At 40.0% G+C, this 14,267-nt stretch overlaps 1 protein-coding gene and 1 pseudogene across 1 annotated transcript in view; both read left to right on the forward strand.

Moving 5' to 3' along the window:
• Positions 1-14,267, forward strand: part of GABRB1 (gamma-aminobutyric acid type A receptor subunit beta1) — a 462,527-nt gene that overhangs the window by 439,400 nt on the left and 8,860 nt on the right. The window contains exon 8 of the mRNA XM_051842511.3: positions 7,167-7,411. Coding sequence (XP_051698471.1) covers positions 7,167-7,411 — 245 coding nt within the window. The remainder of the gene's footprint in view (positions 1-7,166; positions 7,412-14,267) is intronic.
• LOC149127739 (ras-related protein Rab-5A-like) lies at positions 12,402-13,025 on the forward strand (annotated as a pseudogene).

Here is a 14,267-nt window from a genome sequence, read left to right on the forward strand (position 1 = left end):
CTTATTCCGACAGGGTCATAGTCAAAGTGGAAGTTCTCTCCTCTCTTCAGAGAAAGGTACCTCCTTCTTTGATGGCCCCATTCTTTCCACTGAGATCTCACTCACAGAGATCTTCCATTTAGGTCTTCCTTTTTTTTTTTTTTTTCCAGGGTGTCTTGGCTTTCCATGCCTAAAATACTCCCATGGGCTCTTCAGCCAGATCAGAATGCCTTAAGGGCTGATTCTGAGGCCAGAGTGCTATTTAGGACATCTGCCATTCTATGAGTTTACTGTGTATCCCGCTTCCCATGATGGATTGTTCTCTCCCTTTTTGATTCTATCAGCTAGTATTAGCAGACACTAGACTTGTTTGTGTGATCCTTTTGACTCTTAGACCTATCAGTGTGATCAATTGTGAACTGAAATTGATCACTTGACTAGTGAGATGGCATTGGTACATGCCACCTTGATGGATTGTATTGGGATCCCCTGGCATGATTCTAACTCCACCATTTGGGGCAAGTCCGATTGAGCATGTCCCAAATTGTACATCTCCTCCCTCTCTTATTCCCATTCTTATATTTAACAGGGATAACTTTTCAGTTAAAATTTAAACACCTAAGAATAATTGTGTGTTAATCACAGGGTTCAACCAATAGTACTAGAACAAAACAAAGAGAAAATACTAAAATGGATAAAGTATTACATTGTACATCAACAGTCAGGACAAGAGCTGATCAAGTCACTGTTTCTCATAGTGTCCATTTCACTTCAACTCAGTTAGTTGTCGCCGATCAGGGAGAAAATATGGTATTTGTCCCTTTGGGACTGGCTTAATTCACTCAGCATAATGTTTTCCAGATTCCTCCATCTTGTTGCAAATGACCAGATTTCATTGTTTTTGACTGCTGTATAGTATTCTATAGAGTACATGTCCCATAATTTCTTTATCCAGTCTACTGTTGATGGGCATTTGGGTTGGTTCCAGGTCTTAGCTATTGTGAATTGAGCTTCAATAAACATTAATTAGGAGATTTATTTATTTGAAAGGCAGAGTTACAGAGAGGCAGCAGGAGAGAGAGAGAGAGGTCTTCCATCCACTAGTTCACTTCCCAGCCGGAGCTGGGCCGATCCAAAGCCAGGAGCCAGGAGACTCTTCTGGGTCCCCCACGTGGGTGCAGGGGCCCAAGAACTTGAGACATCTTCTACTGCTTTCCCAAGCCATAGCTGAGAGCTGGATCAAAAGTGGAACAGCTAGGACTCAAACCAACGCCCGTATGGGATGCAGGCGCTGCAGACCAGGGCTCTGGCACCACAGCACCAGCCCCATGGTATGTCATTTTTACTGTCATAGGAAAGGAGCCAAATTCTAGCTCTGTGTGGTAAGTTTTGTGGGTAAAACATGACTAACACAAAGGCTCTGGTTCTAAAGATAGTCTTTAAAAGATTAATGGGAATCGTAAGAGAAATGAGCTAAAATAACTTGTTTAATATCTGCTTCTCTACAATATCATCTTATTCACTGTTCATTTTTAAAATTAGTTTTCATTTATTTGGGAGAGAGGACAGGAGGGAGGGTGGGAGACAGAGACAGAGACATATCTCCCATCTGCGGGTTCATTCCCCAGATGCCTGTAGTGGCTGGGGCTGAAGCTGGAATCACAGTCCTGGTCTCCCTTGTGGTGGCAGGAACTCAATTACTTGAGACATTGCTATAGTCTCCCAGGGTCTGCACAGGTGGAACCTGGAGTCAGGAGCCAGAGCCAAGGATTTAATCCAGGCACTCTGATGCAGGACTCAGGCATTGAAGCAGCAAGCGAAACACCCACCTCCTTGTTCACTATTTTAACCAGTAACACAGATAATGTCTGACATGTAGGGGACACCTAGTGGATAACTTTCTTGGTGATTTAATGAATGTTAATCAGATTTTCCATGGTATTCTTTGTACTCTAACAATGAATACTGTCTAAGGAGAACAAATCGTGAGAGTAAAGGCAAATAAAATTAGAACAAGTATTGTTGGATGAAGACATGTGTCGCTCCCCCTCTTCGTGGAGGAACGACACAGGACCCTGCGCTGTTCTTTTGTCTGCTCGGCCCTTCCCGGGTTTGCTGCTGGTTCTTCCCGGGTTGGCTACCGTCCCTTCCACCTCCGTGGAAGGGCGGTTCCCCCTAGCCACTTTCCCCACTTCCGCGGGGGAGTGGCACACCGCCGGCCGGCTCTCTCGGGGGCTGCACAGGTGTTCCTTCAGATAGATGTTCCTCTTAGATGTTCCTGGTGCATGTTATCTCTCTCCTCCTTTATAGTCCTCTTCCGCCAATCCCAACTCGGTTGCCCACACGCCGAGTACGCTGCTCTCCTCCAATCAGGAGCAGCTCCTGCAGCTTGTCAAGTTGGTGAGAGGCAGCTGGGTAGAAGCTGTTTGCTCCTCTCCCAGCGCCATATTGTGGGAGAGCAGATGCATAGAATAAGTCTTAATTCCAGTAACTTAGTCTAGTCCGAGTTGCTCCCAGTTGCTCCCCACAGACATGGGGTTCTTTGCTGGCATCCACGTTGATTCCATTTGACCCTTCAACTAAACTATGCTAGAAACACTGATTATATTTGTCCTCAGTCATTGAGGGCTTCAGTTGTCCTCAAATGGGGCCAGTTTTGTCCTTCCCCACCATGTTTGGGGACATTTGGCAATATCTGGAGATATTTTTGGCTGTAGGTACCACAGGCCTGAGATACTGTTAAATATCCCACAATGTGTAAGAAACAACAAAGAAGTACCCAGCTCAAAATGTCAAAAATACTGCCCAAGAAACCCTGGGTTAGAGGAAGTCACCCCTTGGGTTCAAGAGAGAGGAAAGTGTCAGAGCATAAAGAACAGAGAGCTTCAGTCAGATCCTTGGGCTTCAGTTGTCACTCTACCCCTAAGTCCTGGGAGCAGATCCTATGGCCCTCAGCAAACAGCAACAATGACACCTCCCCTGCAGGGCTGTTGTCAGAAGGTAATGGGAAGATATGTAAGGTATATGGCATTTCATTGATCAATAAAAGGTAGCTATCCTCATACAACTAATTAATGCCAATGTTTCTGCAGTATAGAAAAGCATTTTAAAGATTATGGGGTCAGATGCAGCCCAGTATCTGCATTTCAAACACCCTGCTCTGGATCCCCATTCTCTAGGGGGTCCTGCTCACCCTTCCTCTGAACCCAGGATGGTGCCAGCTAGGCTTCATCCTGTCTGATACCTTCAAGGGAAAACTCAGAAAGGAGCTTAATATTTACAGCCATAAAATCCTTAGTTTCAGGAGGAGATGTGTGAAGACAAAGACCCATCTCCTTAAAAACCCTTGACCTCAACCAGATTGCGCGCTCTGCCTCTCTGCTGAGTCGCCCGCCTGGTCTGGCCAGGTGTAATCTCTCCACTCAACCATGTAACCTCCACCCAGCCCCAGTCTCTCAGGCTGTCTGAAGAGGTGCCCATCCATCATTATGGATGTCCCTTCCTTAATAAACCTTGCTATTTTACCTCCTACTAAAAAAAAAATAAAAATAAATAAAAAATAAAAAAAGATTATGGGGTCTAGCAACTTGAAAAACAGAATTTTAAAGCTGGAAAAATTATAAATATCGAACTAAATATTGCATTGTATACACAAGGAAAGTGAGGTTCAGAGACACTGACTTATACCAGAAGACACAGCAAGACAGTGGCAGCTCAGATAAATTACACCACTGTTTACTCCGCTACTGTTTTATGACCCACATAAACAGATTTTTTAAAATCCCTAAACTGTAAAATTATTTACAAATCTATAATAAAGATTTAAATCAATTTGAATATAAAATTACTATGCCCACTAAAATTTATATGGTAGTATGACTAGGCCATAAAATATTTTAAGTTGTTGCTTGGGATGCCCGCATCCCATGTCTGAGTGCTGGTTCAATCCCAGCTATTCAACATTTGAGATCAGACTTCTTGCTAATATACACCCTGGGAGGCAGCTGCTGATGGCCCACGCAGGTGGGCTCCTGCTACTCCTGTGGCTGATGGAATTTAAAGCTTCTGGCTTTGGGCTCTGCCCAGACTGTTGGAGCCATTTGGAAAGTGAACCAGTGGATGGAAGATCTCTTTTTACTGTCTTTCTGCCATTCAAGTAAATACATACAATACAACAAGGGAGAGACCAAAACTGTGAGTAGTATTATAAAGAAGTTGATTGTCTTCACTTAAATTATAAAATGGAGTAATGACAAATGGCCAATTCCAATCATTTACTCATTGCTTCATCCCCAAAAACACATCCATTTTGAAGAAGTATTAATAATATAGCAAAAATAAATAAATAAAAATTTAAAACACACACACACATACACACATCCAGGGTTGGCACTGTGGAATAGCAGGTAGATCCTCTGCCTGCAGTGCCAGCATCCCATATGGGTGCCAGTTCGAGTCCTGGCTGCTCCACCTCCGATCCAGCTCTCTGCTGTTATCTGGGAAAGCAGTAGAGAATGTCCCAAGTCCTTGGATCCCTGCACCCACGTGGGAGGCCTGGAAGAAGCTCCTGGCTCCTGGGTTAGGATCAGCCCAGCTCTGGCTGTTGTGGCCATTTGAGGAGTGAACCAGCAGATGGAAGACCTCTCTCTCTCTGCCTCTGCCTCTCTGTAACTCTGCCTTTCAAATAATCAATAAATAAATCTTAAAAATAAAATAGATGCAGTCTGCAGGAAGAACACAAGATCTGTCAATGGAACTGCACTTGGCTATTTACCATGAGTTCTTAGCCTCTCCTGAGCCTCAGTTTCCATATTTGTAAAATGGAAATACTACTAAACAGTTTTCAAAGGAGGATTATTCAATAATGCACTCTTACACACTGAAAGCACTTCGATAGCTTCTTTTTTTCAACTGTTTGCTGTATTCCTATTATATAGCAGGCACTGCTACAGATACTGGAAATAAACCAAGGAGCCAACCAAAAATCTCTGCCTTCTAGGTGCTTACCTTCTCATGTTCATTTATCTCACCCTGTCCTAGGCATAGTGTGGGTACTTTGGGATGAATAAGAGTCCCAGAATAGGTTAAAATACTCAGTTCAATAACAACGATAAAATGAAGCACTTGAGCAGTATGAGGGCACTTCCAAAAGCTCACAGAAATGTGAAAAAAAATAAGATCATTTGATGAAAAATATTTTGAAAAAATGCATTTTTTCATAGTATGTATTTTCCATGAACTTTTTGAAGACCCCTCATGTATGAGTTTGGGGAAATACACAGTCCTCTCAGAAGCTGGCCATGAGGTCAGAAGAAGGAAAGGGGGGGAGAGAAGATTCCCAGAAGAGAACGTGTTTCCAGTGATATTTCAATTGTGACTTTTATCTATAGCCCTCTATATAGTGTTACAGACTAATTAAGGGAAGCTAGAGTGTTTTAAAATTCATGCTGAGTCATTAGGAAATTGAAGAAAAAGAATTCCTCCATTTGAACCAGTTTGAAACTGATTTTCACTTTCATTTTTATAGTCAACAAAACAACAATTTTTATTACCTTTCCTACACAAAAATAAAGGTTGAAAACTTATACTTGTTTTACTAATAGAAATGGTTCACTCCCCAAATGACTGCAGTGGCCAAAGCTGGGCCAGTCAGGAGCTTCTTTGGGTCTTCTACATGGGTGCAGTGGCCCAAGCACTTGGGCCACCTTCCACTGCTTTCCCAGGCCATAGCAGAAAGCTGGATGAGAAGTGGAGTAGCCAGAACTCGAACCAGCACCCATATGGGATGCCAGCACTGCGGACAGCGCCTTTACCCACTACGCCACAGCAGGGGCCCCGCCAAGATATCTTTATTAGTGATATTAGCAATGTCTGATTATAAAGACATGGATGTAACTTGTTTTGAATGTAGAATTAAACCAGAGATATTTTTAAACATATGTAATTTTAAAGACATTCATTTACCAACCACTTTGTTTAAAAATTTAAACTGACCAAAAGCAGAGATGCAATTAGTGAATTTGTTAATGAATTATTCATCTATTTTAAACTCAGTAGCCAGAATTGTGTGAAATAACATTTAAAGTTTTACTCAAGAACTGAGTGTGACCACTCATGATGACACTCATGTCAGCCCAGCACATTCGTATGCACCACCAGTCTGAACCTTTCTAACTTATACTAGTCCTGTTCATCATATCTGTTCTTCAAGAATTTCAGTCATCAAATCAGAGAACCTGTACATTAGAATAACCTAATTGGAATAATTGGAATAATCTAATTGGAAAAAGTGCTAGACTACTTTCTCTCTTTTCGCTTAGCTACTTTCCATTCCTTTTGTTAGCTTTTATTTGTCCTTATTATCTATTTCATACTTTCTGTCTGTCTTTCATCTTTTCTTCCTTCCTTCTCTTTCCTCTTTATTTCTTTCTATTTTTCTTTCTTTCTATCTTTTTCTATCTAGGCAGCATCATAGGGAGAGAAATTGACATCTTCTATCCACTGATTCACTCTCCATATGTCCACAACAGACATGGCTGAGCCAAGCCAAAGCCAGGAGACAGAAAATTCACCTGGGCCTCTCACAGGGATGGCAGAACACCAAGTACTTGGACTTTCATCTCCTTCCTTCCTGTCATTATTTTAAAGGACTTCCACTAAGTTTCAGTTATTATCTTCTCATTCCTGTATTTATTTTAAATGCTGTTAACATCTTTATGTATTTATTGCTCTCTAGCTGTATAATCTCAGAAAAATAACTAATCAAATAATTTCTGTTTACCTAAGTATGAGAATAATTTACTTTCCCTACAATATTCAGTGTGCTATTTTGACAACCATATAAGATAATTCATAACTATAGATGTTTAAAACTAGAAAACACTATACAAATGTATATTAGTACTGCAATACAAACTATACACGATTCCAACTTCTTTTTCACATCTTATTGAAATTATCATAACCAGCAGCAATACAAAATATTTATTATTCAGCCCACAAACATTAATGGACCATGGAGGAAGCCTACAGCTTTGTCTTTCAAAAAATGTATGCTTTTGTCTAATAGTTTAGCACGTGACTGCCATCTTTACCCCAGGGAGGGAGTGGCATCTGTCCTCTCAGTCTTCCAAAAGGCTGCATCACAGAGGTGTCCTCAGCTTCGCTTTGTCTTTCTTGTTCCACAGGAATCACCACAGTGCTGACAATGACAACCATCAGCACGCACCTCAGGGAGACCTTGCCAAAGATCCCTTACGTCAAAGCGATCGATATCTACCTGATGGGCTGCTTTGTGTTCGTGTTCCTGGCTCTGCTGGAATACGCCTTTGTAAATTACATCTTCTTTGGGAAAGGCCCCCAGAAAAAGGGGGCTGGCAAACAAGATCAGAGTGCCAATGAGAAGAACAAACTGGAGATGAATAAAGTCCAGGTAACGAACTAAGTATTCCTAACAATACTTCCCCCAAGTTTATTGGCAACATGGTGTCATGGGCTCTCATCACAGGGAAAAAGTATAGTTATAAAATGCCAGTTTCTCTTTGATGAGACTCAAGTAACCTTTCATCTGACGTGTATGGAAACTGAGGACTGAAGAAGTTAGGTTGAGGGTTATAAGCACATACATAGATAGGCCTGGAGCTGAACCCCAAGTCCATTATTACTTATTCAGAACTATGGTAAAACCACATGTAAAGAATACTGCCAGACCCGCTTGGTAAATAAATGAGAGCCAAAATGAACTTTGAAGTGGGGAGGAGGCCATGCGGTACAATGATTCCACCACCAACTGGAATCAGACTGCCTGCGTCTCTTGCCACTCTTGAAAATCAACTCACCTCACTCCTTACATGGCTTCTGCTTCCAGTGTCCTCATCCATAAAATGGAGATTATTATAGTATATTTATCACACAGAGTTGCTATCATAAATAAATATTTTGTCTAGTATTTTCTACAATACCTGGGATATAATAATTGCTCAAGAAGTATTAGCTCTTATCATTAATATGAGATATTATTTTTATTTTGCTTTTCATTTGTACATCTTACAATCTGTGGTCTTACTAGGTAGAATGAAATGAAAATAGTATGTTGATTATTTTAAAACATCGCTGTAGCCCTTACTTCTGTGTCATTTTCCACCAAAATCAATTTATTATTATGTATATTGAAATACTGTATCTAGGGGCCAGTGTTGTGGCATAGTGGGTAAAGCCACTGCCTGCAGTGCCGACATCCCATATGGACACAGGTTCGAGTCCTGGCTGCTCTACTTCCGATCCAGCTCTCTGCTATGGCCTGGGAAAGCAGTAGAGGATGGCCCAAGTTTTTGGACCCCTGCACCTACATGGGAAACCTGGAAGAGGCTCCTGGCTCCTGGCTCCTGGCTCCTGGCTTCAGATCAGCACAGCTCTAGCCATTACAGCCATCTGGGGAATGAACCAGTGGATGGAAGACCTCTCTGCCTCTGCCTCTCTGTAATTCTGCCTTTCTTTTTTTTAAAGATTTATTTATTTGAAAGTCAGAATTACATATAGAGAAAAGGAGAGGCAGAGAGAGAGAAAGGTCTTCCATCTGCTGGTTCACTCCCCAATTGGCCACAACAGCCGGAGCTGCACCGATCTGAAGCCAGGAGCCAGGGTGCAGGGGCCCAAGGACCTGGGCCATCTTCTACTGTTTTCCCAGGACACAGCAGAAAGCTGGATCAAAGAGCAGCTGGGACTCGAATCAGAGCCCATATGGGATGCCGGCACTGAAGGCGGCAGCTTTACCCGCTGCAACAGCACCGGGCCCCATGTAACTCTGCCTTTCAAATAAATAAATAAGTCTTTAAAAAAATACTGTATCTAACACAAATTGTTTTTTTTTTTTAAAATATTTGCTTGTTTAATTTTGAAAGAGTTAAAGAGGGAGAGGGAGAGAGAGAGAGAGAAACATCTTCCATCTGCTCGTTCACTCCCTAGATGGCCACAAAAGCCAGTGGTGGGCCAGACTGAAGTCAGGGGCCAGGAGCTCCATCGAGGTTTCCAAGTGGGTGGCCAGGGTCCAAACACTTGGGCCATCTTCCACTGTTTTTTCCACTAGCAGGGAGCTGAATAAGAAGTGGAGCTGTCAGGACAAGAATCAGCGCCCATATGGGATGCTGGCATGGCAGGCGACAGCTTTACCAGCTATACCACAAAGCCAGCTTCAGACAAATTGCTTCTAAGTTAGCAGTTGAGGTGACAGCTCAAACATTTGTTCATTCAGGAACTGTTCTGGGCATTAGGCATACTGCTCTGCATGAGACAGAGTTCCTTGCCCCAACAGAATACAGATTCTAAGTCAAAAGACAGCAATAAACACACAAACAAGGGTAATTTCAGGTACTATTAAGTGCTAAAAAGGAAGCACTGCAGAGCGCTGGGTAACAGAATAATTTGGGTTGGATTTGAGAGAGAGGAAACTTTGGAAAGGTGACAAGAAAGCTCTTCTCTGAGCCATTACCATCTGACCCGAGACCTAAGAGATGAGAAGCAGCTAAGCATGCCTACTCTATTCCAGGCCAAGGGAAGAGCAAGTTCTAAGGCTGTGAGGCAGGAATTGGTGATGTGCTAAGTACTGAGAGAGGACCACAGTAGTAAGACCGTGGTGAATAGGGGAGAAAGTATGGTATGAGATATGCTTGGATAATTAAACAGAATCCAAATTATGAATCCTCAAGGTACACCTTCATGATTCAGTACGATATCAAATTGGAGCAAACGCTATGAGGTAACTGGAAAATTACAGGTAAAGAACACAGAAATTCCATAAAATATTAAAATTCAAAGCAGTATATTCAAGTAGACCTTTACTTCTTTATGAAACACTATGTTTGATACTCTAAGAAGTAGACATGAGGTTTGACCTCCAGAATCTTGTGATCTTGTCACAAAAAAGAAATTGTATTCAAATAAGGTAATGAAATACACAGTGGCATGGGACACTTAGTTTAAAAGGAAGTAGATTCCTGTTTTCTAGCCATAACCATACTAGCTTTTAGAATATTTTTATTTATATAAGGTGAACAAATTTCATGTGTTTTATATATGCAGATTCAGGAACATAGTGATACTTTCCATCCTGCCCACACTCCCACCTTCCCTCCTCCTTCCTTTCTTATTCTTTTAATTTTTACAATGATATACTTTTAGTTTGTTTTATAAACAGAAACTTAATCATTCATTGAGTAAAACATTCAATAAATAGGAAGAAGAAAAAAACACATTTCCTCAACAGGAGAGACAAGGGCTGTAAATAATAATCAAATCTCAAAACATCCATGTCATTCATATACCTTTCATTTCTTATAGGTCTAGTTTTCAAAACTGCCTCTCTTCTATTTCCATCTCCAACTCGGGTGCCTCCTAAACAAATGAGTGGGTCCTCTGCACAGCTTGGAATGTGTATTAATCGATAAATCATGAGGGAAAGCCCTACGTAAAAGCAAATGGTATGAGTTCAGTGGTGGGAAAATGCAGAAGACAGGAACTGGATGGGCACCCAAAGGCATGTAGAATCTAGGAAGGAATGAAGAAAACAGCAAGGCTTTTCAACTGACAAGAAAAAAAGCAGTGTTCTGTAGGAAGAGTAGTTAATGAAAGGTCAAGCAAACTGGAATTGGTTTATCCAGATAAAATAAAAAGATAATAAATAAACTTTAGCCAAATACTTTGGGCATTTGGTTGATTTCACATCAGAATATCAGAGAATTTTTCCAAGAGGCTAAGGGGCAAGTAAAAACAGAACAGACTTATACGTTCTAACAAATCTAGGTGCATAATATGAGGTTATTTCAACAAGTTTTGGCAAAATAAAATTAAAAGACAAGTTTATTTTGCGGTGGAAAATTTTGAAATCCATACATAAGAAGGGTCTTATGGGACATGCATATTATGAAAAAATAGGATTTTAAAAGTTCATTGCACAAAAATAAACTTATCTTTTAACCCATTTTTGCCACAAACTCATTATAGTATTCTCATATATATTTATCTGAAGAGGACTCAGCGATTGACTAAAAAAATCAGTAAAATGTCCTTACCTGACTAACATTTAACTTATAAAAAGACTAAGTAAAACTGAATATAAATTTTATTCCAGGTGAATTGACTACTTTTAATTTTAATTCAAAGAGATGGTATAGAAAAATCCTTCAATTATCAGGAGACAATACGCTTAAAGAACATAGGAAAGTATTTTATCCATAAAAGGCTAGAGTAGGAACCACACAAATATCACAGAAAACTGCACAGAATTACTGCCAAATAATCTACAAGCTAGATAAATTTATATCAGACCAACCATCCTACAGGTAAAATTCATAAACTATGACAAGTTTGTTAATTCTGCCTGAAGAAATGAGAGAGTATTTGAAAATGAGCAAAAACTAAACGAAAACCATCTCTTCAGGAAAGGAAACCATACTCTGGGAAACTTTGTGTTTAGACAACTTTTCCCCTAAGACCAAGCCCCACTTTAAGGGGTGGAAGGCATCAGAATTTTGCATCAGGCATCAGAAGACACCAGAAAACTACAGTTTTATTGGTTTGTGAAGTCAGCGCATCGGGTTTGATAATTCCAGAGTTCCTGGAAATTACAGAAAGTGAGTTGCAGCAGAGACTCAAAATCTGAGTATAAACTTCCTTTGAATCCTTGGTTTATCAGTGAACCATAAATGTACAGGTACAATGCCAAGAATCCAGAGGGGAAATCAGTTGAAGACTGAAATTTTAAAAAAGAACAGAAACATCAGTAGCTGTCCACCATGTTAGAGTCAGAGTTTGGAGTTTGAGTCCAGCCTGTATACTGGGGCATGGTAACTATATTAGTCTTTTCATTAAACTCCAAAAGGATCAGTTCTTTAAACTCCACAAGGATCAGTTCTTAGGAGTAAAGACTAAGTCAGGAGAATAAAGAATTTCCTCTGGGATTAGAGAAAAACCAAATGAATACATGCTAACAACACACGAAAACAAGTCTTCACAATTCTAGGTCATAAGTTAGTAATAAAACTGCCTATCAAAACAAAACCCAAGATGCTTCAGAGAAGAAAAATAGATCCAGTCTCTATGGTGCTTCATTCAAAATGTCATCTATAATCGAAAATTACTAACCACAAGAAAAAAAAAACAACAGGAAAATGTGATCATAGTCAAAAGATTTCATCAATAGCAACATAACTGCAGTCTCAAATGTTGGCTTCAAAGATAAATACCAGCGACACGAGGAGATGGCGCTGTCACCCTGGCCTCCACCTAGCTCCTTGCTGCCAGCAGCTGCAGCCCCTCGGCTTCGCGTGCCACCATTTCAGGTTTCTTTACCTCCAGAAAAAAATTGACACCTTGCAAACTGAAAGGTTGTTACAGTCTGAAGTTAGGGACTTCTTTTAAATTTGGACATGGCTAATCGAGGAGCAACAAGACCCAACATACTGGAAATGAAAGATGGCATTTCAAGCTAGTATTTCTGAGAGAGTCTGTTGTTGGCATATCAAGCCTGGTGCTTCTTTTTGTGAAAGGCCAATTTCATGAAATTGGTGCTGCTTTTCTAATCCAAACTGTGTCTTGATGACACAACAGTAAAATTTGAAATATGAGGGTCAGCTGGTCAAGAACTATACCATAGCCTAGCACTGATGTACTACAGAGGGGCACAAGCAGCCTTCACTATTTATGGTATCCCAAACGAGGAGTCCTTTGCAAAAGCAAAAAACTAGGTTAAAGAGCTTTAGAGGCAAGCACGTCCGAACTTTGTAATAGCTGTATCAGGATACAAGACTGACCTAGCAAATCGAAGATCTGTAGGTTTCCATGAAGCACAGGCCTATGCAGGTGACGTTAGTTTATTATTCATGGAGACATCAGCTAAAACATTGATGAATGTAAATGAAACATTCATGAAAATAGCTAAAAAGTTGCTAAAGAATGAGCCACAGAATCCAGGAGCAAACTCTGCTAGAGTCAGAGGGGTAGACCTTACTGAACCTACACAACCAACCAGGAGTTAGGGTTGTAGTAACTAAACCTCTAGTTTGAACCAGCTGGAAAATTCTTCTACTTCCTAAATGTAAATAACAGTCAAATTGGAGCATTTAACCAGCCAGGCATGACTTCCAAAAAGAAGAGACTTATGATAAAGTTAAGTTTCTAATGTAGACTTAGTGTTTGTGAACTTAATTTTTAATGACATTCATGTGTCTCTCTAATGTTTCCACAATAGAAAGGGAAAGTGGATACTGTGTGTACACTTGCTTCATTGGAAGGTTAGGGGTAATAATCACTTCTCATCACTAGAAATAGAAATGAATGACTGGACCCTCAGTTAGCCAGCCAGTTTCTCCAGACTGACACAGTAGTCACCTATGAAGAGGACTTGGAATTTATTAGGGCTTATCAGAAAATGTTTTTAGGAAATTCTTTATACTTAGATACAGTATTCAAGCAAATAGCAGTTTTTATTGGTATCTAAAAGTATATTTGCACATTTTAATAAATTAACCAAAAGAAAAATCTCTAGAGAGTGGGGGGAGATGAGCATCAGTGACATCTAATTAATAATCAGTCCTGTCATCTTTTCAGTGGATAAAAATGCGAATATAACCCCATCTTATTTTAGTGATATGAAAACTAATAAATGTAATCTAGTGGATAGTGTTCCCTTCAGACATATGAGCTTTTCAAAAAAATGACATGTGATATCTCTAATTTCTATGTAATTACTGCTAGCTATTAAATAGGTCTTGTTTGGGGGCAGGGAGGTAGGCTTTGTTCCCTTTGAACATAATATAGCCAATGCACTAACAGTTGCATACATTTAAACTTGATTATTTTAAACTTGATCTTCAGCTGTACTGTAAATATGGTAGTTATACTGTAAATAGTCTCCATATATGTTTATTACCTTTGTAATATTTAAGAATTGCTTAAAGTATACAAAATCTACAATTACTGAAACATCTAATTAACTTCTCTTTCCCCTTTGAAATAAAGGGCTTCAGTTGTTCTTACATGGGAAGAACCATAATAAACAATATTCCTGCAATTTTTAACATAAGTATTACGATGTTAGTAACAATCTTACAGCCTTGTTTTCTAAAATTCATTTTATGTGGATCGGTTCAGTATATTGCACTAATTATTTTAGGTATTTTCATTGTATGAAATTATGGTGTGTCAGATGATTTAACCTATTTAAGTGTTGAAGTGCTAGGCAGAAGTTGTACCTTACAGTAATTCGGAATTAGTAAAGAAAACAGTTCACCAGT

This window comes from Oryctolagus cuniculus, chromosome 2, assembly GCF_051225735.1.
Source record: "Oryctolagus cuniculus isolate XC-2025 breed Fujian yellow rabbit chromosome 2, ASM5122573v1, whole genome shotgun sequence".
Lineage (NCBI taxonomy): Eukaryota > Metazoa > Chordata > Mammalia > Lagomorpha > Leporidae > Oryctolagus > Oryctolagus cuniculus.